This window comes from Phodopus roborovskii, unplaced genomic scaffold (genome assembly GCF_943737965.1).
Source record: "Phodopus roborovskii unplaced genomic scaffold, PHOROB, whole genome shotgun sequence".
Taxonomy (NCBI): domain Eukaryota; kingdom Metazoa; phylum Chordata; class Mammalia; order Rodentia; family Cricetidae; genus Phodopus; species Phodopus roborovskii.
This window is the reverse complement of record NW_026126470.1, coordinates 22758331-22785026: the sequence shown is the minus strand read 5'-3', so window position 1 is coordinate 22785026 and position 26696 is coordinate 22758331. Positions and strand designations below refer to the sequence as shown.

The 26696-nt window shown below is 41.9% G+C and overlaps 1 protein-coding gene across 6 annotated transcripts in view; it reads left to right on the top strand.

The window, feature by feature from the left end:
• Window positions 1-26696, top strand: part of App (amyloid beta precursor protein) — a 204088-nt gene that overhangs the window by 55754 nt on the left and 121638 nt on the right. For all 6 annotated transcript variants that reach the window (XM_051191798.1, XM_051191795.1, XM_051191792.1 and 3 more), the window contains exon 3: window positions 12162-12291. In XM_051191798.1, coding sequence (XP_051047755.1) covers window positions 12162-12291 — 130 coding nt within the window. The remainder of the gene's footprint in view (window positions 1-12161; window positions 12292-26696) is intronic.

Genomic DNA, 26696 nt, shown 5'->3' with positions numbered 1-26696 from the left:
ACGAACGCCGTATTTCAGAAATGTAACATTAACAAAGACCCAAAATACAGATTCCATTTTGAAGTGACAATATGGTGGGTACCTATTAAGGGTGCTGTAAAGATGTTACAGTGAAACTACATGGAGTTAAAGTTGAATTCACCCCGTTATACCTTTTTTTCCATGAAACTAGAGGGAGATTTGAACATACACTGGCAGTTTGTTGGCCCTGTTACTTGTTTCTTATCGGCTAGCTCTGCCTTAATTATTAACCCATTTCTGCTGATCTACGTATTTCTCTTACCGGGGAGCCGGCGGCATACTGCTTTCTTCAGACTCTCCATCTTGACTCCTCCTTACTACTTCCTATTTCCTCCTTGTCTCCTAGTCCCTCCTATCTTCCTTTCCTATTGGCCAACAGTGCTTTATTATTAACCAGTATGAACATATACAGAATGACATCTCCCATCAGCAGTTTGTGTTCATTTCCTCTCAACAGTGCTCTTGCTGTGTCCCATGCCACAGTGATGGGACTATAATCAATTTACGGTCCTGCTATCTGAGAAACAAGGGGAAAATAGAGTTGGGGAGTCCCAACAGACTCATAAATTTACTGGTGGTTTTGACTCAGAGTTATTTGAAGCCTTTCAATCTCAATACTCTAACTGGGTGTTGTGGCTCACTCCTGTGATGCCTACACTGGTAGGTAAGCCTGAGCCTTAGCTATACAGTGAGATCCTGTCTCAAATGAGCAAAGGAGCAGGACAGGGAGGTGGCTCGGCAGCTTAGCGCGCTTGATGCTCTTTCAGAAGACACAGGTTTGATTCCAGGCACCCATCTGGTGGCTCAGAACCACGGATGGGTATCTCCTGTTCCAGGACATCAGATACACTTTGTGAACAGCTGGCACATGTATGATACACACACATACATGCAGACAAAACATAAGTATGCTGTAAAATAGGTAAATGTTAAAAAAAAAACTCTTTAAAAGAAGTAAAATAATATTATTAAGAATATTTTAACTCATGGAGATATGAGAGCCAATGGTTCTGCCTTTCTCTTAGAATCACCCACAATTGGATGCCAAGGATGCTCTCCACATAGAATCATGGTCTTAGTGCTGTTAAGACTGACAGGTAGAGGTGATGATGTCATGACCTGCAACCCCTCCTTTATTGTTATCAAAGCACCTGCTGCTGGGCCAAGTGTTTGTTCGTTTTTACCCACTTAGTGATGCTTCTGGAAAGAGCCTAGGGCATAGACCTCAGGGAACAAAGAGAAAGCTGTGAAGTGGCCAGAGACAGGATAAGAACTAGCATGTGTCATGTGGAGGAAGACAAGCTAAGTTAATTGCTAAACAGGGAACATGATGAGACCGCAAGTACGGTCAAAACGGAGAGTGCCTGAAGTAGAATTTTTAACCAGGTCAATTTGTGCCTCTCGTGCAAAATGACCACATGCCAAAAGACTGTTTGAGATCACTTAGTGAGGAGAGAGGAATGTAAGCTTTTGGAACTGGTCCAGGTTGACTTGGGTAGATGTTTCATTTGCATGGCTGTGAACAGGGGTCATCCAGCATAATTTCCATGCAATAGGAAACATTGATGTTACACACACACTGTCTGAGTATCGGCAGTGTCTGTGCCCATAGGACTGCAAAATCACCATCCATCCCTTAAACCAGTCAGAGAAATGTATCTCCCATATCAAATCATCATTCTCCTGCTACTTTGGGACTGGGACAGCCATATGTATCTGCCTTTCACTGCTGGGATACCTCTGCCTGGATACCTCTCTTACTATGCAGGTTGGTTGTTTTTTCTTCTTTTCTTTTCTTATTTTTGAGAACATTTGTTTTGACAAATATAAGGGCATTACTGATAGCAGGGACAGCTCTAATTGCAGTAGATGCTCAAGAATGTCATGAAGATAAATGTACAATCGGAGAAAATACCTAGGCAGAGAGCTTGAGACAAACCAAGGCAAAGGAAAATATCTTTGCTTACGTTTGTTGTTGGTTTTCCATATCCATTTGTTTGTTTGCTTCTTTTTAATAAGGGCAAATTGAGCCATAGGAAACGGAAGCAAAACCATGGAATGAATAGCTTTCCATCCTAAAACTCAAGCGTCTACGTAGGAGGAAGCTGGGTGTTTTGTTGGACACAGCTGCACTTCTCAGTACTTGGGTGAGGAATGCAAGAGGATTGATTACAGGGTAGAGGCCGGACTTGGCTACTTAGTGAGACTCTGTATCCAAAACAGGAGTAGGTGAGCCCGAAAAACCAAAGGTGAAAGGACTCTCCAATTAGTTGAGTCCAGAGAGTTTTGGAAAGAGCAAAGAATGCTCTCTAAGAAGGGTTAACTAGGTAGTTTCTGTTGCCCGGGGACAAAATCTACTGAACAGCTTGTGTGTGTGTGAGAAGGTTTTGTCTCACTTGGGGGAGAAATCCGTCATTGATGGCAGTTTACATAGCAAAGAAGGCAGGACTGTGAAGGGAGAATTTACCCAGTCATATTTCCCCTGTTAATGCCATTCTTTGTCAGGTGTGTACTCCTGCAATGGGCACCCCTTGGTGCTCCAGAAGGTCGAAAGCCAGCAGCCAGTGCTAATGGGACTCACATCCCAACTTTGTTTTGCTGTTGTGCGTTGTGACTCCAGGGAGGAGGGATTCTGAGTGGCTTCATGTTAACCACACAGGGACTGTGCACCTGCACCAGGGTACTTACCCCTGTGGCTTGGAAGAGTGGCTGCTAACAGACAGAGGAACGCACAAGGCCAAACAGAATGACCGCCATGGCCCTGTGGACCGTGGGTACAGACTAGGGCAGTTGTTTTGGCTAGAGTGCTGGCTGGGATCCACACTGGGTCTTGACTTTAAGTAGCACTGGGAAAATGGGAGTGTGGGTAGAGATGATCACTCACCACCTTTCATGGAGTTGGACATTGCCTCCAGGAGTCCTTGGTGTTTTAGGGTCTCTCTGCCACTTCCCACATTGTGGCTACCCTTTTACTTGTAAAAAATAGCTATGATTTGTAGATCTGAATTTTTGTATGTGTTACTAGAACACATTTCTTTTTCCTTTATTCCTCCTTTAACTCCGTGTTTATATTTTAAATGACATTGATTGACTCGTTGCTTGGAATGAGAAGGAAAATAACACTCAACAGTTTTCTAAATCCTCTTCTTACCATTTTGTTAAATTATAATATTTTTTCTAAAGTTATAATCATAAGGTCTTTTCTGTTGCAATATTTCCCACATCATGGGTTCTTTTCAATGGGACTTGTCTATAGCAAATCCTTTCACCAACATTCTAGTTCCTATATTAGTTATTATGTTATTACTATTATCATTATGTTGGTGGCCTTTGCCTTAATTAGTCATTGCCAATGATTTTTGCTTAGTACCATAAAGGTGGTCTTCTGTTGCCATCTATCATTAATAAACGGATTCCTTTAAAATATTATGGGAAGGTCTGGGGAGATGGCTTGATAAATGAAGTACTTGCAGAGTTCCACCCCCCCCCCCAGAACTCAATGTAGAAAGAAAAGCTAGGTGTGGAGCACAAATGGAATCCACATTGGGAGGCAGAGACGAGAAGTGGGCAGCCTGTCTTACTTGGAGTGTTCTAGACTAATGAGAACACTGTCCCGAGGGGGGAAAATGAATAAAAAGATGTATGGCACCCGATGATTGACACCCACAATTGTCCTTTGACCACCACACACATGAACACGTGCATATGCACACCACACACACATACACAGATACATGGAAGCCATCCCTTCCATCATTACCAGTAACGGAGCTAAACATTTAATGGTATTTTTTTCTGCTAATAACGGTGAACTTATTTCATGTATGTGCTTTAAAAATCTCATGACTAAAACACAGATGTTTCAGAAGCAGCCTGCTCAGACAGCGGTAGCTGTTCCAAGTCTGAGTAGATAAGAGAAGCTGAACTCATGACTGTTACCTCATTTTTTTTTTTTTTTTTTTTTTGACATTTTGCTAACCAATTGAACTTTCCTGCTAAACATGCTTTTGTTTTTAAAAGATACCTTTAACTGTTCGCCGGTGCTTAGCTCAGTACAGTGTGTTAATATTGATTCCTTGATGGGCATCTTGGGTTTTTATAGCTGTGAAGAGACACCATGACCAAGACAACTCTTTAAGGGACAACAGTTAATTGGGACTGACTTATAGTTTCAGAGGTTTAGTTCATTATCTTCACGGCGGGAAGTGTGACCACATGCAGGCAGACATGGTGCTGGAGGAAGCTGAGATGTGCAGGCAGCAGAAGTAGTCACTCTGTACCAGGCACGCTTGGGCATGTATGAGACCTCAAAGCCACCTCCACAGTGACACGCTTCCTCCAATAAGCCAGTACCTACTCCAACAACACCAATGCCATACCTCATCATAATGCCACCCCCTATCGGCCACGCATCCAAGCAGGAGTCTGTGGGGGCCGTACAGACCACTACAATGGGGAATTAGCTAGTCTATGTCCTTTGTTCTCTCCTATTCCTCTTGACTTACATTCCCTGCCGTTGATTAGCGGTAGAAAGCATTAATAGTGGCATTTTGTCCCATTGCTTCCTTTGGTGCTATCCTTGGTCAAGGGCAAGACTCAGGAGAAGTAATAATTGAATATTTTATCTCTATTCCTAGTTACATATAAGGCCTTATGAAGTTTGATTGAGAAAATAGTTTCGAAAGTATGGTCTAATTTGCATGCTTGTTTTAGCCATGTGTTTACCCAGCCTTTCAAATGCATGCTACTTATATATCCCCTTCTGTTTCCTAGTCATAGTAGCTTTTCTTCTACTCAGTCATTATTGAAGTACATGGTCCTCCTTCATTTTTTAGGTTTTTTTTTTTTTATTTATTTATTCTGTGTAGATTTTCCCCTTCATTCCTTATCAAGTGTGTATTTTTACCAACTAAATGGTTCTCTGTACCCAAAGTTCATAGTTTAGGCTAACTCTCTTGTGTAAGGTTTGGAGATGGTGCCATTCTGAGATGACTAGTATTGATGACATCAGGAGGGTGGAGTCCTCTGGGTGGTATTGATGCCCTTATAGAAGGAAACACCATAGAACCAGATCCTTTGATTTGCTCAAACAAAGAGGCCATGTGAGGATGCAGCAGGAAAATGGGGAAAAAGTCCTCACTAGCACCCATGGTAACCTGGTCTTGTCATCTTCCAGAACTACGATAAAATGCATTTCCATTGTTTAAGTTACCCAGGGTGTGGTATTTTTACCGTATCACTTCAACCAGGACCCCATTATGCCTCCTGGAGACACACACAGGCACTTGAGACCCATGGGGCTGCAGAGGGGGACATTTCTGGAGGCTGTGATTCACAAAGCATTTTAGCTGGCGACCTGAAGCACGCTGGTCATCATTTAGTGCTTCTGCGTCGCTTTTGTCAGCGTTGAGCCTGGAGTGGGATGGGCAGAGCATCCTTGTCTATCCCGAGGGAGCCTCCCCGCCAGTGGTGCCTGTTGCTCCCTTCAGAGGAACCATTTCTTTCCACTGTTAACAGTTTTACAGTTTGTAGACAACAGTCGGGGGGAATGTGCAGATAGATATGACTTCGTTTTATTTACCCAACAAAGATGCAAGTGCTATGATAGACCTTCAGCTCTGGAGAGAAAAGTACAGTGTAGCTCTCCATGCTCAGTTTGGCTGCAACGATAAATGATCACAGTAGACCTACGGTTATTATCTTCTGCTCTGAGGCTCTTTGATAAGGGCAAATAGCCTTTTCTCTGGTCTATACTAGAAGCAAAGAGTGCTGACATTATAGAGAAGCAAAACAACAGCAAACAGAACCAACAACTCGAATGTAACCTCATAAATCACTGAAAATTAGTTTAACTATATAGAAACAGCCATTTGCCCTAATGAGGCATTAGAGAGATTTGGCTGAAGAAATGTCTCCATAAAAAGTCTCAGAGAAACAAATACTGTGTGTTCTCTGTTTGTGGCTCCCACACGTCATACAGATACACGAAACGGTGTCTGTGCATTTGACACGCCAGTAGAAGTGAAGTGTCTAGGGGAATTAAAGAGAACCGAAGGGTGTCCTAGAGAGGAGAGGGGAAGGTATGGGCGGGGATGCATCGCTGTAATGTCTAGACGTGTGTGAGAACTCCTTATGAGAGCCATGTACAATCGATGCACTCATAGAAATGTGAAAACATTAAAAACCAAAGAGATCACAGCTTGGGGGTGAAATCCCCTTCAAAAACAGTAAAGCTGAGAAACGAAATACGAGACTTGCTAGGCTTCCCTGTACTCCTTTTGGGTGAAATAAGATTTTTGGAAAAAAACATTGTTCCTCTTACTCCAAAGGTGTCAGGGTGTGAGAGGGAGAAGGGAAAAGTACATCAGTTCTTCATTATCTCTTCACATTTAATTCAGGCCAGCTTGGCCAGTGTGACTAAAGACCACCAAGGATAGGTTCCGGGTCACGTGTTGCCTTTCCAGGCTTACAAGGAGTGGAAATACACTCCTTGAAATGTCAAGTTGAGAATGAAATGTAGGAAATGGGGATGGCAGGAGATAGCACAGAGGGTCTTGAGGTCAGATGTGGAGACTTGGGATCTGAATTTCAGCTGAGCGAGAGCCATAGGGTGTGTTAGGGTGAGAGCCTTCTGGTGGGACGTTTCAGTAGAGTAGTGTGTTCCCACTGGTAGGGCTGACTGGGGACAATTTTATCACAAGTAGAGGTGGGGGAAATGAATGTGAGAGATCGTCTGTTCTCCACATTATCTCCGTGATCCCGTGATACAGTACATGAGGTATGTGACTCAGGGCAATCCAGGAACAATGTCTGTCCTGTCTCAGAGCGTGTCCTTACCTCATAACTGGGACAGGCAAATGGTACAAGTTCCAGTTGTTAAAAGTTACATTAGAAATCACATATAGCCTTGATCTTACTCTGTAGTAGAGACAGATATTGGGGTTCACACTGAAGATCAGAGAAGCAAAGCAGCCAAGGCAATATCTCTTACCTCTATCAGGGGATGGGGAGACCCTGACCTCATCATGGTGGCTAGAGACTAATTGCCGGAAACTGAATACTGAATGCCCTGCTCCTATCTTATATACTTCTCTAGTGATGGAATTAAAGGCATGACTGATTCACTCCCATGTAGCTCTGGTTAGCCTTGAACTCACAGAGATCCATCTGCCTCTGTCTCCTGAGTCCTGGGGTTAAAGGTGTGTCCCACCACCACCCAGCTTCTATGGCTGTGGCTAGATTTGCATTCTGAGTCTTCAGGCAAGCCTTATTAAATCATAAATAATATATTATCACATTGCTCTGTCCCTGTCTGGTCCTCAGTGTGCAGAATTCCTGAAGGTGCTGTTGGCTCTGGGAACATGTATGCAGAACCAGCCTCAGGAGGCTACCGAGGATGGGGAAACTTTCAAGTGTGGGCAGTTAGATGGACATGATTGACTTTGTTTATCTCCTCTACTATTAGATTATGGGCACTTTCTCTTGCATTCCTAAGTAAGCTCTTTTCCACTGCTAACAATGTCTGTGATCTCTTTAACCTTGTTCCTCTAATGAGCGGTTGCTTTGTCTGTGATTAACACGCTCATGGAACAAAGCACCCCAGTACAGGGACACAAGAACAAAGCTCGAGCTCGGCATGGTGGCGCACATCTTTAATCTCAGCACTGGGAAGGTAGAGGCGGGCAGATCTCTGTGAGTTTGAGGCCAGCCTGGTCTATAAAGTGAGTTCCGGGACAGCCAGGGTTTTTATTTTGAGCATGTTGGAAAAGGCAATAGCATGTCAGCCAAACAAGGTTCCTTCACATTTTCCAGCACCAAGTGCGAATGTGTGGATATAACAACATATTAATATGCAGTGTCAGAAACAGAACTGGGCCAAATCCGTGGGAATCACACACTCTCACCCTGCAGCATTTTGCCTCCTGCCTTATGCTAGGCATCCTTGTGAAAACGCAGGCAGGCTAGCCCCCAACACTGCACAAGTGTTTCATTAGCTGTGTGTGCCTCTCAGCACCTCATTAAGTTGCAAGGAGAGACCACTTGTCAGCTTCCATTTGTCTTCCTCAACTAAATTAGATGTTCTGTTTTCTGTATCCCCTCTCATTAGCAGAATTGATGTGGGAAACAATTTAAGATGCAATATTTCATCAGGTTTCAGAAACTTTAAAGTGAGTTGTTTAAGTCTAGGAACAGAAATGTATTCTCTTCCACACACCCTGTCTAGGCTTACACAGCAAGGTTTACACAGCTGAAAACGTGCTGTTAATGCGGTCTCTGTGCTCAGAAAAGACAGCAACATTAGCTGTTAATGCCTTCGTTTCCTCTTCACAGAGGCAATTACTCCTGAGAACTGTGTGACACGCTGCCCAGGGAATGTTTGCAGTGATGCCTTGCATTTGGGAAACCCGCTGTTATACTTTAGTTTTTTTCTTGAATATGTGCTATGTGCTTTCAAAAGCTGAATTGTTTTAAAGACAATAGGAATATCTCATGATCAGGCCACCTCTGTAGCTTTTTCCTAGAAGGTTTGTGAGATACAGTTCAACTCCAGGGACTACATTAGTTCTGCCAGTCACCATGGATGCGGCTGCTCATGCCATTTACTGACTTGTAAACAAAAATGTCCTGAAGCATCACAGGTTACATGCAGACTTCTGGTGTACATACTTAAAGCACTACATAATTGCAAACATTAAAAAAGTAGACATGTCCTTTAAGAAATTACTGCTGTGATCAAAACCACCAACTACCGATGTCATCTTCCCCTCCCACCCACCCCCGTCAGACTGGTTTGTTTTGTTGTTTTTGTTTTGTTTTTTTCTTGAGGCAGGTTTCTCCGTGTAGTCCTGGCTGTTCTGGAACTTGCTCTGTAGACCTGGCTGGCCTCAAACTCAGAGATCCACTTACCTCTTGAGTGCTAGGGGGAAAGGTGTGTACCACCACTGCCAGGCTACAAATATCAAGTTTTAATGTGAACCCAAGATGGTTTCTACATGACCACTTTTCTTTTGGTATTTAGAATTTTTTTCATTTCTCTTTAAAAATAATAGTTTTATGCACCGATACTTTAGCTTTTAAAGATATATGACTTTATGGCCGGATAAGTGGGCCTTTCTTTACACAGAAAATATTCGGAAATTGAGCACTGACACCCAAAGTTGTTCTCCAACCTCTCTCTACACATGTGACCCAGCAGACATGTATCAGCATTCACATACAGGACTGCGTGCGCACATACACACATACACCTTTATGTCCTTTATTAAAATTTACTGTGCCACAAGAAAATATTTAAATATTGAGCTCTTCCATGTGATTAAATATTGATGAAAAGTTAGGAACTTATTGTTACAAGGTCATTTATTTATTGTAATTCATTCAATTTTGTTTTGTTTTGTTTTCCTTGAGACAAGGTCTCTCTATGCAAACTTGGTTGCCCTGGAACTGGCCAGCCTGAAACTCATAGAGACCCTGCCAAGTGCTGAGATAGATGTAAGGCATAGGCCAACACGTGCATCATTCAATTTTTAATTCTTGGTCAAGACTAAGATCTAATACCTAAACATAAAAATGCATTTTTATTGTCTCCTTAGACTTCCACTGGAGCTACTTAAACAAGCATTAAAATTTTATTATTGTTATTATTGTTGTTTATTTATTTTAATTTTTAAAAATATAGGTGTTTGATGGCATGTATGTCTGGCTTTGCTTTGCAGGGGCGGGGCTTGATCCCTTTCAAGGTCATCACCTGATCTGTCTGTCATTCAGTACTTCAAAAGAAATTCTGCTGCTCTCACCCCCCCCCCCAGTTTTTTTCCCTTTAACTGCAAAATATTTTTCTCTTAAGCAATTCCAAATGAATAAACTCTTCATTCCTTAGTGTAAGTGCCTGAGTCAGGTTGACCTGACTTTGGCCATCCTATTAAGCAGGGCCATGGACAGACTGTATGGGTTTTATGCGGTTCAGATTTTGTGGTCTCCACATCCCCCTGTGTAGGAACACTGCCCTCAGTGAGGTGGAGGGATGTGGAGAAGCTCAGGGAGTCACACCCTGATTTTTGTGTGCCCTAGATTTTGTGGACGGAATTGGAAATTAATTGTCTGGCTGATCACCATTCGAAGCTCTGGTAACCTCACGGGAGAGCTGCATGTTCACGGTTTTAATCTGTCAGTCTGCAATTCCCCCTGCCTAGACAGTGGGAGTTGAATAATTTCCTGGTCCACTGCACCAGATATCATCCTAGGAATCTGATGATGGCATGTGAGCAGTGGAAGCCAGAAGGCCCCTTCTCCGACCAGTCAGTTTGCAAATTTGTTGGTTTAAATGGAAAAGAAGGAAATGTGGCGTGACTGTCTGTTATAGGAGTTCACAGAAAACTGACATTAAGAAGCCTCGCGGTGGCGTAGCGTTTCTGAAGTGCCAGCTGGAATCCTTTAGAAAAACACAGTAACTCACACTTTATCGCACAGAGAGTTGTGTCCCCCAGGGCGAACTCTCATACCATCGAGTTTATGACTCAGGAGTGCTGTTCATTTGTGGTCTAATAAATAAGAAACGGCGGAGAATTGTAGTTCTGTACACAAGGCTACTCGCCTTTTGTTATAGGAATAAAGCTATGAGGCTTTTAAATTCTTAGCGGCACTTTCAAGGGGAGTGTTGTGTGTGTGTTGAAGTGTTAAAGATACTTATAAGCACAATGTAAGATGAAGCAAACATAGCTATGCCCTCCACTGCTAGCTGTGTTTGAGGAACCTTCTTAGCCTGCTGACATGCAAGCGAAAGTTATTACATGTTTATTTCCTATTGTGTGTGCATGGGTGTGGGTGTGTGTGGGTACACAGGTGTCACCATGTAAGAAGACTGAACTCAGGCCAGCAGGTGCCTTTCTTTATCCACTGAGCCTTGTCCTGGGTCCTGACTTATGTATCTGTATGTCTGTTCTTCCCACGTAAACTCCACCATTGAATTCGGTTCCCACACGATTACTCTAATCAGTGCCTTGTGTTTTATTTATTAAATATAGCTTTTTTTTTTAAAAAAGAGAAGTTATACATTTACCTAAAAAGCAGAAAGGAAGGCAGAGAGATGCTAGGAACTCCCATCATCTACTCTCTCCGATGGTGTCTATATTTATATTCCTTGTCAGTTACCGAGGCTTTCTCAGAGTCTTAATTTAATTCTCAAACGTTCCCAAGCACCGGTTCTTCCTGGCTCAGTTTCCTCGAAATGTCTGCACCAAACCCTTTAGCTCATTTCAAGATTCATGTTCTGTTATCTTAGAATCTTTCGACCATGTATAATTCCCTTCACGTTCTCACCTTCGCCTCCTAGATTCCTACCCTCCAGGAAGAGCCATCTACTACCTTAATGCCTTTAGTCAGCTATTTCTATTGTTATTTATCTTGCGAAACTGCTCAATTTGGAGACACATCTTATGTTACTGTTTTCCTTTCAAATCTCCTACCCATTATTATTACACAGAAGTGGTTTGATATTTTGCAGATACATTTTAGTTGATTGAGTTTGACATTTCATTCTGAGTGCTCAGCGAGCAGCGTGATTTACGAAGAGCAGCCATCACAGAACAAGATAAGTAGTTTATTACTGAAGAAGGAGAATTCATAAGTGCCATACTTTAAATGACCAGTCCTCTTGAAGACTTTCTTAATAAAATATTTTTATGTAAATGACTTTCACGGCAGAAGCTAGTTTTTGTATGGAAACTGGCTATATGCCCGACTCTGTGTACAAAATATTTGTCACATAAGGTGGGTTGAATTTAAGTTGATATCCACAAGTGTATCGGGTCCAGTATCATTTTAGAAGCCTTGGTCTTCTATAGTCTGTTTATTTTACACCGAGAATGACCTTATGCTTTCAAGAGTCTCTGCTCGTCCACGTTTCTACTGTATCTCCCGGACACTGTCTGCATGGGCAGTTTAAGCGCGAGGCACTAGGCACTGCCAGCCAGGCCTTTTTCCTTACACCCATGCGCTTGTGTGGCCAGAGCCAAGCCGAGCAGCTTGGCTCTCAGGGTATAATGGGACCTTTGGATGGCAGTGGAGGTTCCGCAGGTGTGCGTACTTGTCAGGCTTTGCCACCAGTAATGGTTGGTCTCCTCTTCTCCTGTGCTCCCTAGGTCTACCCTGAACTGCAGATCACAAATGTGGTGGAAGCCAACCAGCCCGTGACCATCCAGAACTGGTGTAAGCGGGGCCGCAAGCAATGCAAGACCCACACCCACATCGTGATTCCCTACCGCTGCTTAGGTGAGCCAGACAGCCAGCCCCACCGCTGGGACTGATGGGGGATGCTCTAATTAGGTCCTATGCACATGCTACTCCTTCAACACGCTGCCAAGGGCAGTATTGTTGGTTCTATATCTGTGCGTTTCACATCTGCAGACTTGTCCCAACACGGGTGGAAAATAATCAAAAAAAAAAAAAAAAAAAAAAAAACACTTCACCAAACAGTCCGATACCTGTGTTTATGTATCGTTTATACAGCATTAGATATTATGAGTAAGAAGAGGTTCATCTTTTACCTTACTATTTATTGTGGTGCTTGAGAAAAACATAGTACATTATATTAGGCTAGGCAAGTATTATCCCAGTAATGTACCCCAAGCCTGGGAGAGGTGATTTAAAGTATATAAGAGGTTGTATGTAGATTATAGGTAAATACTGTGTCATTTTTTATGAGACTTGGGAATCTTAGTACCCACAATTCATGAAACTGTCTCCCCCATGAATACCAAACTTCTGTTTTTTACTGTGTGTGTTGAAGGCCCTGCTCCATGCTCTTTTAAAACAAGAACGGCATTTCTTAGCTCTGTGCCTCAGGATAGTTTTCTCCAGGGTGTTCATGAAAGTTATAAATCCTGGGGCCACCCCTGAGTCTACTGAGTGGAGAGTCTGGTGGTAGAGCCCCAGAGTCTTGCAAGTGGTTCCCATTTATACCAGTTTTACCAATGGCAGGCATTGTGTATTTCCTCCCAGGATTTCACAGAAGAAAGAATATAATGTGAAGTTCCACCCCCTTACTAATTCCGCAAAAGGCCCTTTAGTAGAGCACCCTCGGCTCCTGAAGTTGTGAATAGTCAGGAAGTGTGTTTGATTGTTTAGTTTCCTACTTACTCATATCAAACTGGAGATAATCTTGTGATAATCACAAAGGCTCAAAATCTTTTACTGACTTCAAATTATACTTTCATTTTTAATCTTAAAAACTGAGTCATCTTTGACTTTTGGAAAAGCCATCTTAAGTCCATTGTCAATCTTACTGCTCTTCCTAGCTGACATTTCATCTGAACAAACCTGGGCATGGGTAGCCCTATTTGATTTGATAAATTTCATAAATGAAGGCATCTTGGTTAGAAAGTCCCTGCTCCATTCCTTGGTACAGGGAGGTGGGTTTGAGCCCCAACACTTTAGCAATCGGGGTCCAGACCAAACTCTGCAAATAAAGATCATTAGAGAATCTAGAGACTTGTATAGGATTTGTTTAGCAGTGGATCCCATGAGAGCCTACTGGAGGTTGGTGGGAGGGCTCTGCAGTCAAGAGTATGAGCTTCTCTTCTGAAGAACCTGACAGTCCCTTAAAGCTCCAGCTCTGGGAGATCTGACATCCCCCTGTAGCCTTCAAGGGCACTTACACTTAAATGCACACTGCCATATACATATACAAGAATGTGCTGATTTCTCTTTATTTGTGTATGTAATTTGAGAAATCAGCAGGAAATGTAGGGCATTAGAATGATCTCATCTGCATTTCATTCAATGAGTAAGTTATAAAGACGATAGTGAAGCAGACTCTTAGCCATTTGATGGGCTGTGCATTTTTTTACTCTTCCTTGTTCCTTTAATGCTTTATAAGGCCCTTAGCTCTTTATTGTATGGTTGAGTAGTTAAGATTTAATAAGAGAATATGAAATGAATAATGTTCAGAGACCGGTATCATACTACAGAGGTTCAGCAAGAAGCCAGATTTTATACTGTGAACACACAGGAACCACATCGTCATATCGTTTAGGGGGATTTGCCTTGAATACTAGTTTCATCTAGCAAACACCAGTTAGTGATGATGGTGACCTGTCCTCAGCTCTTAACTCTAACTATTCTGGAATCACCTCACTTACGAGGTTCATAGAGATGTACAGGTCAGATAGAGGGGAGGGGAAATGGAGAAATGACTCAAAATTGTCCAACAGACCCTGTGAAAAAATGAGAAAGATTGAATTCCCCATTGCCTCTGTCTTCAGCAAGGGCCAGATTTCTCTTTTATCTTTTGAACAGAATTTGAGCTCCTTTGATGTCAAAGTACATAATTCAAGGAGGCAGGCCACTTGTGACATGTTTAGGGAATTTCCCAGGTCTGGTTCAGCATCTGATATGGAATGAGCACACTGACACTAACTGTTTCTGACTGCTAATAGACTAGATAATCATTGGATATTCCCAGCAGGCATCTGGCCTGTTTGAATCTTTTATTGTGTTTCTCATCTTATAAATCCCCAGTCTTTTCCCATTGGACCTGACGGTTGACAGCCAAAGCATACCTGTTTCTTGCTCAGCAGCAAGCTGAGATTAATTTGAATTAAGAAATGTGACACTGTCCATTTCTTAGGCATTGGCAAATTTTCTAGATATCGCAAATGTGTTACACAGGCATATAAAGTATTGTTAATGTGTATGCATGGTGTCTTCAGTTTTGAGAAAAAGAAATTAAGTAAGGTACATAACTCATGTACATATTTTTGCATGAATATTGTTAGTTGTAATTCTTTTAACCTTAATTTCTCCAAGCCTTCCTTTTTGCCCCTGACTTCTTGATCTCTCCTTTATCTTGGTGTTATGTCTTTAGTTAATTGCATAGGGCATTCACTGGAATTGTTATACCATGAGGTCTTTCTTCCTTCATGGGTCTAAACGCCAATCACCAGAGAGATTAGATTTTTTGATATAAGTCACACAGCCATAGTATGTTCAGATCAAGACCAGAGCCCAACATGTCTTGATTCATCATCAATGTTCTTTATGATTTATTAAAAAAAAAACCTATATAGGACAACAATCCACTTGCTATATAAATACAAATCATGTAAGAAAGGTTGTGATTTTAAACAATAACTATTAAAATTCCACCATAGATATTACATTGATAAAGGTGGAAATGCTGACCTTAATAGGATAAACGAGAGGGCTAAAGTTCTCTGGTAACGATGGAGGGAATCGATGGCTTTTGTCTTTATAACTTGCTCTTTCCTGAAACAAAGAACTATTGTTTATCCTTAATCTAAGAACTCTCTGAAACCTCCGACTGCATCCAAATATATACTTTAGACAAAGAAGAGATTTACTAAAGTTAATTCCCACAAAGGTATGACCTAAAAGCAAAAGTAAGATTGTCTTAAGCATTGCTGTATTGAAATTCAAAACAAATCTTGAGACGAATGCCTGTCATTCTTGGCATGCAGCCTCCTGACCTCTGTCTCCGATGAAGGACCTAGCATGGCATGGGCTGAGCTCTCTCTACACCCTGTGTTTGCCTTGGATGCTTACTCTGCAGTAAATTTCATTGCTTATGGGATAGGGAGGTGGATCGTGTTGCCTTTGGCACATTACTCCCATGGAATGGATGGCTTCCCTTGGGAGCATGCTGGCTTTCTCTTTTCACTTTTTAGTTTTGATACTTCCAGAAGCAGAGTATAGGCTCTGACTTGATCGTATAAACATTGTGTACCATGTATGGAATTCAAAGCACATCATTTATCATCGTTCAGGGTAATGGTTTTGTTTTGGTTTGGTTTTGCCTTCAAACCCTTTCCGTTTGAATGATTTCTCTCGTCATGGTATAATGGATCCACTATTGAAGTTGGCTAGCAGTGGCACAATGTGTTGATTTTACAGTGCCAAAATGACGTTACTAGTATAATCTAAAAGAGGAGAATGCAACTTGTCAATATGCCTCTGTTACTAAGGAAGATACCCCAAATATCTAGGTAGTAATGACCTTACACTGAATGAGAAGTACAAATTTCAGTTCTTTGAATTTTGAATGTCATAGTTTAATAGCATTTTAGGACAAATCTGCCTTGCTTTCTAGATAGCTGATTCTCTGAATGAACCATAGCCGCCTCAGGTTAAGATATCGGTACTATAGTTATTCTGTTGAACTTATGCTGAACAGGTTTTTGTTGTTTTTATTGCATTTTTAAAAACACATCAGGCAAAGGTAAGATTTCTATGAAGACTACTAAAATTGAAATAACAAAGAAATTATACTTGACTGGTAAATACTGTTGGCTAGGGCAGGGATGGAGCATTGTAGGCTAAAATAGTTATCCAAAAATATCATTAAGAATCTAAGAAATGACATGATGGTAACAGTGAGACTAAAACCCAAATTAAAAGCCATTTCAAAAACGGTATCAGTGGCCAAGCATGGTGGCTCATGTCTTTAACCCCAGCACCCAGGAGCCAGAGGCAGGTCTGGGCTAACCTGGTTTACGTAATGAATTCTAGGACAGCTGAGGTTGCAAAGTGAGACCCTCTCAGAGGGGGGAAAGTAATGCTATGCCATGTTCAAAAATAGGTGCCAGACACAGAAAGGTCTCTATTCTTCTGCAGATTTGACATAGTAGTCACCAAGTAGCTCATTAAATGTTCTGAGTTTTACATACCCCTTGATGAATTTCGGCTCTTCCTGGTGATGTGTGCTGTCGTGTCAATGTCCTGTGTCCCCCTTCAAGTGAATCTTCAGCTTTGGCTTTGATCACTAATGGAGAAAGACCCAAAGCAACAGCTGTATGGCAGCCTGGAAAGCAGCAAGGGCGGACTGCAGAAGAATGGGGACAGCCCCGGTGTGGGGCTCTTGAGGAAGAGAGGACACTGACTGACATATTACCTGCTGTGTAGTCCCTGCCTGGCCTAGTGTGCCTTTAGGATCCTCTCGCGGCGTTTGGGAAAAATTATAGTGTCAATGAAAGCATAGAAAACGAAGCAAGTTTTAAAATGTATGTGGATTCGTGTTAGTTTTAGCGAAAGGACCACAACAGATTGAAAGAAACAAAAACAAAAAGTTATTTATTAAACACACAGATAGCAGTGTGAACAATTCTGTCAACCGTGTTGTGGTAAACTCTCTGTCAGTTTACAAGAAGGCTCTTGGTGTAGCTTGGTGCATAGTTGTTTGGCCCCATTGTCTTGGGTGTGTGGTGAGGGATGGTGATGGGATTACATGGTAGAGCAAATCCACTCACCTCGTGGCCAGAAATAAAATAACAACAACAATAATAATAATAATAATAATAATAATAATAATAATGGGAGAGGAGCATCCTGGAGTATGGTGTCACAGTTCTCTTTGAGAGCAAGTCCACCCATAGCAGCCTTCCCTCCCCTCCAGGTTCCATTCATTTCCCAAACCTTCCACCACCTCTGTAATTCTTGCCTCTTTGGGCTGACGATGAAAAGCCATGCTGGTAATGTTGGTGAGAAGGCAAGGCGGTAGGCTTAAGCATGGTATCGTCTCCCACAGCAGGGAAGACGTAAAGTGGAGAACTCACAAAAGTAGGTCTTAACCAAGTCACCACCACTTGTCCCTTTGTGCTCCTACTGAACGCTCTTCAGTGAGCTTCGTTAGGGTTGCTTAGGAAAGTATTGGTAAGGGCTTGTGTGCAGGAAGGAGCCTTACCAGTGGCTACAGCTAAAGAAAATGCCTCACCTTCCAATTTTAATCGCAAGCAGCTGAGAGGGTACTGTGTCAGGAACGTATTACATCAGTGAGTTTGAGAGTCTTCTTAGGGAAAAGAATAATTGTAGGGCTATATTAGGAATAAATACTTCACGGTGCAGAAGTATTTTTGATGAACAATGCTTTCTTACCACGCTTTTGCATTTGGAGATAATTGGTTTCTGTGTGAAATGTAAGCTCTTTGGTGATTGGGTCTTTTGTTCGCTCACTGAAAACCCCCCAGAGCTTAGAACATGTCACAGCACTTAGTTCCCACTTGTCAGCATGTGTTGAAAGAATGAATTGAAGATTTCACCAAATGTTGGGGGAAGGAAGGAGAGGGGAAAGGAATCTCCTAACAGGCAGAAGACAAGGAGCAGGGACTCCTCCTGCCAAACATTTCCAAAGGTGACAGCAGGCGTCATTTACCTTATGTCACCCTGTGCTGATCAACACAGAGAACGAATTTACTGTTAGCGTGAGTGTAGCCAGCATGCCAGGAAGTGCCTTTATTTTGATGGTTGAATGATTGGAGCTTGGTTTTTGCCAGCCACCATTGCTGTGATGGTTAAGACTATAGTCAGAATTCTGTTGTCTTCGTCTATGAGTACCAATGCATGTTTGTATTTTCTTCAGGGTGTTCTTTGGTCTTATCGCTGGCATTTGTCTTTATAAAGACCTTCGGTCTTCTGGCTATGTGATTTCCATGATCGGTAACTTCTAGGCTTTCCACGTTTTCTGTGTTCTGTAGAGAACCCTCGGCCCTCACTTCAGTGTCCTGGTTTCATGTCTCTCATGAGCTGTCCATCTTGTTCTGTCCTTCACAGTTCTGCCTCCCCATATGGTGGCCCCATGATCCCCACCCCCAAAGGCAGGCATTATCAGAGTCCTTCTCGGCCCAGTTATCTGTGACATCAGCCAGGCCTTTGAGCACATTTCTGCCCCTTGTACCGCCCAGTGCTATCAAGTCCTGTTGGGCGTAGCCTTCTTTCCATGTCCTAGCCATGGTGTTCCTTTTGTGTGTTCATTCCCTGCTTTTCATCTCAGGCTCATGCTTTTTGTCCACTTCAGAAATCCTAAATACTGGTTTTTTGTTTTTTTTTTTTTTTTGTTTTTTGTTTTTTTTTTTTTTAAACAGTACTTCTTCCTGCGTGTTCATTTAGACAGCACACAAGCTTGCCAGAGAATTCCATCCACTCACGCTTTCCCTAGGGCTGTCCTGAGTTATGATGTCCAGGGTCAGGCTCCTTCTGTGGGAAGACTGTCAGATTCTGTGTGACCTCTGGAGTGCGGATTTATGTCTTCTTGGACATTTCAGGAAAGATATATCTGGATAAATGGCGGGTAGTGGATAGTATAGCTCTCACTTGCCTGCCATGAGTGATGTCCTGGGTTCGAGCTCCAGCACTTCCAAACAAAACTATACTAATAAATAAATGAGTTTGAGATTCTTAGATTAAACATCAATGCTTAAGCAGTATGCTATTTTTATCAGTTAATTTATTGCTGAATACCATTTGGAATGATTAAAATCTGTCACAGGCAAAAGAGTAGAGTTCTCAGCCTTCTGAAAAATGCTTGTGTGTGTATGAGAGAGAGAGAGAGAGAGAGAGAGAGAGAGAGAGAGAGAGAGAGAGAGAGAGAGAGGTTTGCACATGTAAATTCCCCTACCCCTGTTCCTTTTCAAAGTCTCCTGGGCTCTTGGTTCCTTGCTTAAGAACCAATTAAATCTATGTGAACTAGGAACCCTGCTGCTAATACCTAGCAAGCATTCATGTACTGATTTTTAATATATATTTTAAAGTGGTGCTGTGTAATTAAGCACACTCTTAAATTTTGAATTCTAAAAAGCATTTTGGATATTTCAATTTAAATATAAAATTTGTTGCAAAGTATCTCTTTAAAATATAGGTGTGCTCTCTATTTTAGAATTACGTTATTCTGTGAGGAGAACTTAGGGTTATACTAAAACTAGTAATTAGGGACCAACGATATGGCTCAGTGGATAGAGGTGTTGTGCAGTCTGGGAAGGCTGAGCCCAAGCCCCAGATCATGGAGTATACTGACCCTTGAGTGTTGTCCTGTGACCTCCACATGTGTAGTGACTTGCACTTGTCTGAACACACACACCAAATGAACAAATAAAAGAGTTCTTGCTGGGAAGAATAGAGTTAGGTCATCTGCATGCAAACTGCAGAAGGCTGCCTACTGTAGGCATGCCAACTAAAGTTGCCTAATGAGTCAAGAATGATAAATGCTTAAAATTCAGGAAAACATACATATGACCTATTATTTATTGTTGCAGTTGAATGTTCTGTAGGCATGGGACTTGTTATCAAAGATGTCCTTTGTACTCACTTGGCTTTTCAAGCATCAGCTCTGCTCTCTCAAAGAGATGGGCTACTATGTAAGGCTTGTAAAGCACCAGCTTCCAGGGACCTGTGTTGGTATCCATTCCCCTGTCCTGGAAACCAAACCCAGGATGAAATGTTGTAGATGGTCATGTGAGTCAGGTCAAGAGGAGGAAGTGACCTTTGACTTCATTTTGCTTCCTGTTGAATGTCCTTAAGGGCCATTTCATGTAAATTACCCTGCTTTAAGCTGAGGGTGTGGAGCTCCTAGAGCAAGCTAATGGGGAATGCTGTTGGAAGGCCTGCCTCACTCACACTTTCTTAGAAGATTCTACTTGCTAGTCTTAGTTCCCCTCAGCATTTTCCCAAAACAACTCACATCCTAAGGACAACTTTCTTTGAGTGTGTGTTTTAACTACCATCACTTTAGTGGAAAGGCAGAAATCATACTATTTGAAAGGGGAGGGGTACCCCTTTTAAATTGTACGCCTTAATTGCATAGTAATCCCCCTTCTTAAATGCTTAATATAAAATGAGAGATTTCAATTCTTCAGACTCTCTGCCTGTGTCTTCTTCTTTTGGGAGATGATTTAAGTACATTTAAAGGCTCAGTTTCTACTTGCCCGGAATGCTTGCTCTTCAAAAAATCCACTCCCTGGAGAGGTAAACCAAAGTTAGTCTTTTCATGTGACTTTGGATTGTTGACCTGGAAGACTTCGGGGTAATGGAATGGGCTTTGGCACTATTCCACTGCTTTCTGGTTGAGTACCCAGCCTGGAAAGGAAGGCGTGGCCGACCATGTGCAAAGGGGAGCATGGGTGGAGTCTGGATATGCTTGCAGCATGAATACATCTTCTTCTGATGCCTGGCTTTACTGCTGAAGAGAATTCTAGGCTGCTGTATCCACCCGTGTGCAGCAGCTTGTAATGATGCATATTTAAATGGTTTTGCATATTCAAATGGTTTTTATATCCAAACAAGTGCATTCGTTCTCTGCCTGGTGAGGAAAAACTGAATGATGCTTGCACTCCCTCTGAAAGGAGCAGATATTTTCATTGCCAAACTCAATCAAGCAGAAAGTTGCAAAAGGAGCAGGAGTCTATCTATTTATGTCTCTGATGGAAGTTGTGGCGACGTAAGATTATTAGGTTGAAGAAGGGCCTAGTTCTCATGTTGCTGTGTGACATAAGATTTCTGTCACTATTCTGGGAAATAGTTTTTCTAAGTTAGGGTATTGAATACAGAGCCAACCAAAAGTCTCAAATTATTCATATCCCTTTAATCCACCATAGATATCTCTGGGATCTTTGAGGAGGGGAGAGAAGCCCTAGTTTTGTATTAATATTCTATATCCTCTTTGTTCTTAAAAAGTCATTATTTATAAGTTGTAAAATCTCACCTGCTGGCATTCTGCTCCATTAGCAGAGATTCCCATCCTGATTAGATTTCATATGCATCCACAGGTGTAGACATATAACTCGCTTGTCATCATAAAACACAACATTAGATAAAAAGGATCAGAACCCTCCAGGGGGACCTGCTGCTAAAGCATAGTTAGGGATCTTCCGTTTGAAGCCTTAATATAATTATTTCCTGCCCAAACCTTCCTTCGTCCAAGTCCAGAAATTCAATTATTTCAGCTCTCTGGGGATAAGCTCCAGAAAACTGATTTGCAATAATGAAACTAAGCCTTGTTTGCAAATCTGAGTGGCATTTTCAAAGACCAGAGTGCCACAGTAACAGAAAGAGGTTCCTGTTTGTCTGGGGGCCGTATCCCCTCTGAAAAAATATGAGTAATTTCTAAAAGCTAGCTTTTGCAAAGAGCTTGACGCATCACGATAACGTGCTGTGTTTCTAATCCCATTAGCCATTGTGTGGCACATCGCTGGGTAAGACGGTGAATCCCAGTTCTCTTTCCTGTGCTTCCACAGAGCTCGGAATGCTGACTGTAGCGCTCTGGTGCCCATTTAAAAGCTGTGTCAGTCAAGAGGTGTGGCCTCATTTCTTCGTGGTTGACTTTTGTTAAGTGCTGTGGCAGTTTTCTGTTTGTTCCTTCATTCTCTTCTTTTTCCTCATAAGATATTGACCCGGTGAGACATGGGCCATTGTTCTCTGTGTACAGTCATGAGATTTGAAAAGGTGGTTGGACTGCCGGATTCTAGTTCATTCCAGAGAAGCACTGACCTACATATATATAGACGAGTCTAGCCGTGACTAGGAATGTCAAACGGAAGGTCAGCCTTGGAAGGGTAGAGAAGGCTGTTGACTCCTGAAGGGTGGGCAGTGGACCTGGGTGACAGTGGAGAAGAACACAGAGCCAAAGACACGGCTTTATATAATCAGAACTATTAGAAGATGGGAAGTGAGAGAGAAAGAAGGAGCTTAAGATAGAAGACAGAGAGCCAGTGCTGTCCGGATTGGTGGAAGCAGGGGGGAGGCTGGAGATAGACAAGGGAGATAGTGGTGTGGTAGGGTGGTCGGGTGGTCCTGGGACCTGAGGGCTGAAACCGAGGCATTTGTTGTTGACCTTGAAAGAACAGTTGCACACTCTGGACCAGGTGGAAAGGGTTGGAACGAGGCAGGCAGGGTCTGGAGAGAGGGCCAGAGCTCTGGCAGCTGTCCCCGGCCAGCCCCCAATGGCTTTTGGGTCTTGATTATAGCCTGCCTCACACAGGGCGTTCTGTGTCGCGGGGGAGAGCATGCTGTGTACACTTACTTCCGGGTGTGATGAAGGATTTGCTAATGACCGGTGGTTGTCTCCATGTACCTCAGCCTGGTTGGCATTTTGTATTTTTTGTTGTTGTTGGGGTTTGTTGTTGTTGTATTTTTTACTTTTTTTTAAAGCACCACATATAACTCTAATTAATTACATCTTTAGAAGAAATCTCTATGTGGTTGTGAAAATTTTTTTTAATGAGGTAGAAGGAAGGAAAGTGTTAGGAGAAAGCAACCAGTGAAGACATTTGTGTTTGCAAGAAGCAGTGTAACTCAAGCAGTGCCTGCTTGTCGGCTCCTAGGAAAAGAGGAGGCCGGCATAGGCCTGAAGGAAACTGTCGCTCGGTTTCTGCAGCTGAGTTTTAGTCACAAATGCATCAATACAAAGTGTAACAGTAGAACTGTAGAAAACACAAAGGGGAAGAAGGGCAATTTGCTAATAAATATGGCTTAGGGCAGTAACAAAAGGAACCCCGGAGGCGTATGTCCCAGTGCCTAGATGTACAGTATGCTCACACGATGGATAAAAATGCATTATTAGTGTATTCAGTCCCCTGTTTTTCTGCTACCCCGAATCGTGGACTTCACGTGTTCTCCCATAACCTCTACCTGTCCTCACTTAACACACAGGTCCTCAAAAGAAATTCCTGATCTCGAAAATGAGATGCCAGGTCTGTTGTACTCGCTGCTGGCCACCAGCCACATGTGGCTGCACAGCATTGAAACGTAGCTAGGCTAGAGAGCTTTGCAAGTATAAAGGTACATCGCGTGTAGAATCATGGTGCCATGATAAAGCTCGGGAAACCTCGGCAGATTCCGAGGCGGAGGACAAACACCCAGGCAGACAGAGCTTAAGTGAGAAGTTTTATTAGAAAGGGAAGGGCAAAGAGGTTAAGAGACACACACAGAGAGAGGAGAGAAGAGGAAGACAGGAAAAGTCCTGTCTGCCCCAGAGCAACAGCAGGAGGGGGGTGGGGAACCTAACTGGACTGGACGGGTCTGTCTTTTAAAGGGTTCTTTGCACCTTCTTGCAGACTATGCAACCATGGATCCCTGAGCTGACCAGGGTACTGCCTGCGTGCATTCTGCCAGATGACAGGGGCAGGTCAGCAGCATAATTCCTGAATCCTTACAATGGGAAAATATGGCATGCTTTAATAATTAGTTGTGCAATGATTTCACATTGAAAAGACAATATAGGCTATACTAGGATAAGTATAGTATGTTACTATTTATCTATAGATATACATAGAGATATACATACATAAATATATATATGTGTGTATATATTATATGTATTATATATATGTATATATGTATATATATATATTATATATATATAATAGATTGCTTTTTTAAATGTCACCGAAACCACATATGTGACCTACTTTATATTTCTGTTGGGTCAGGCTTCGTAAACTCTTGATGGGGCTCTAAAGGTTGTATGCCTCATTTCCTGTATTCTCTATGGACGTAGTTTCAGGGCAGCTTGGCCTTTAGTAGTACTCAGTGATTTTGACTATTCAGTTAAAATTGCATCAGATTGTGCTTGGTTTCAATTTTTATTCTCATTCCTCTTTGAACTTCTCTGGCCAGTAAGCATTTTTTATAGTGTCACCCTTATTACAGATTGAGCAGTCTTATCATAAAATCCAAATTACAAAAAGCTTCATAATTGAAAGCTTCTTAAATGCCACTGTTCTGCCATAAATGGAAACCCCACACCGTGAAAAATTGTTTCAAACACAAAATCATGAAAGGTATTGTAAAAGGGTCAGCATAGTGTCGTCTATAGCCCCAGCTCTCAGGAGGTGGAGATAGGAGGGTTAAGTGTTCACATCCAGCTGGGGGCAATAAAACAATCTACTGAAAAGAAATGTTGAATAAAATTACTGGTAGTCCATGTGTATAAGGTATATACGAAATATAAATGTATTTTATGTTTGAGTCTCATTCAGAAGGTATTCTCGTGTTTATGCAAATTCTAAAACCCAAAATTGAAACAAAGCATTTTGGATGAGAGCAATAGAGTTTCTATATGGAAATCACTAGATCCCACCAATTATATTGCCTACAAATCTAGCAGCTTTTTAATGATTTACTTTATTTTTAATTGTGTGTGTGTGTTTATATGTATGTGCACGTGTGAGGGAAATGCCTGTGGAGTTCAGTAGGCCACCAGATACCCTGGACCTAGAGTTATAGATGCTGTCAGCCACTCAACCTGAGCATTGGGCGCTAGACTTGATCCTCTGCAAGAGTAGTGTGTTCTCTTACCACTGAGTCATATCTCCAGCCCCTTGAACTTTTGTATTTCCAAATATTAGAATTTGGTGCTGGCAAGATGGTGAAGTAGGTAAAAAAAACACTTGCTGTGCCAGCTTGCCAGCCTGAGTTCAGTCTCCAGAAGACAACGAAGTCTGAAGAAGACAACCAATGCCTCAGGGTTGCCCTTTGACCTTACACATGCACCTCAACACAGGAAGATTTGACACAACAGAAATGTATGTTTCATTTTTAAACAAAAGTTGAAACAAAAGACCTGTGGTTGACAAAACCAGGAATGTGACCAAGGGTTAATGCTGTCAGAAAGTTTAACTCACCTCATCAAGTGTCTTGGTAAGCAAACTCTGGACTGAGAAGTAAACTTTTGTCTGAGAGTTAGGGTTCATCACTGAGCCTCATCAAGCATGGGGATTCCTCATTTGTGAAGGGAATTGAATTTTATGACCAATCAGCTTACCTTCCTAAGACAAAGTTAAATCTGGACGGTGAAGAATGTCTTTTATTTTTCACAAATGTGGAATTTTTTTAAAAAAAAAAAATTCTTGGAATCTTTTAAAAGAACTTAAGTAGCATATGCTACATACATACAAATTAATTTGCTAAGAAAACATCTAGTCAAGTTCTGTAGATTAGATATCTGACGAATCCATTGTGCCATCAACTCTTTCCAGCCATAGCATTCCATATATGTTTTTTGAAGGTTATTTATTGGTGAGGTTGCAAATGGCTTTGAACTTTCTTCATATTTGGCTTTTTTTTTCATTTTTGGTGTGTTATTATTACCTGAAATCCACACTTCGCATACATTTGATTAGCTCTTGTCCAGTGTTCCTTTACTATCCTAGGATTCCATTCAGGAGAGTATTTTTCATTGACATATCAGATCCCTTGGCATCTTCTTAGCTGTCAGTCTCTCTATAACCTTGACAGTTTGGCCAATTTTAATTTGGAGGATTAAATTGCTCTGGAATTTTCTCTTGCTTTGCCTAGATGGAAGATCACAGAAATGAAAAATCCCCCGCCTTCCACATCATAAAAGGGCACCAGTTGCTTCATGGTCCATCACTTCTGATGTAGAGCTCAGCCACCTGGCTGAGGTAGTGTGTCAGGAGTCACCTACAGAACGTTCCTTTCCCACTTTGAATACTATACGCTATTAAGGAATGCCATTACACACAGCCCATGGTTATGATGGAGAATTAGGCCCTACTTTTCCTCGTATAGAATTTATATGTGTGAATTATTTGGAATTCTTCTGCATAGGAGGTTGCCTTTTTTCCATTGTTTCATTGCCTTATGGATATTCCTATTTAAGTTGATATGCAGTTCTGTCCTAGAGCGTGTGTGTGTGTGTGTGTGTGTGTGTGTGTGTGTGTGTGTGTTTGCACATGTGTGTGTGTGTGGTATGAATGTGTGTATTTCACATATAATTTTTATATTATGTATATGTACTCAAATCCCCCCAACTTTAGCTGTTCGGAGTTGGCTCCTGTACTCATGTGCTATAACCTACCTTTAAAAACTTTGTGATTATGATAAGATGCTGTTTATGTTCTGCCCAACTCTTAGAATCAACCATTTCTCCAGAG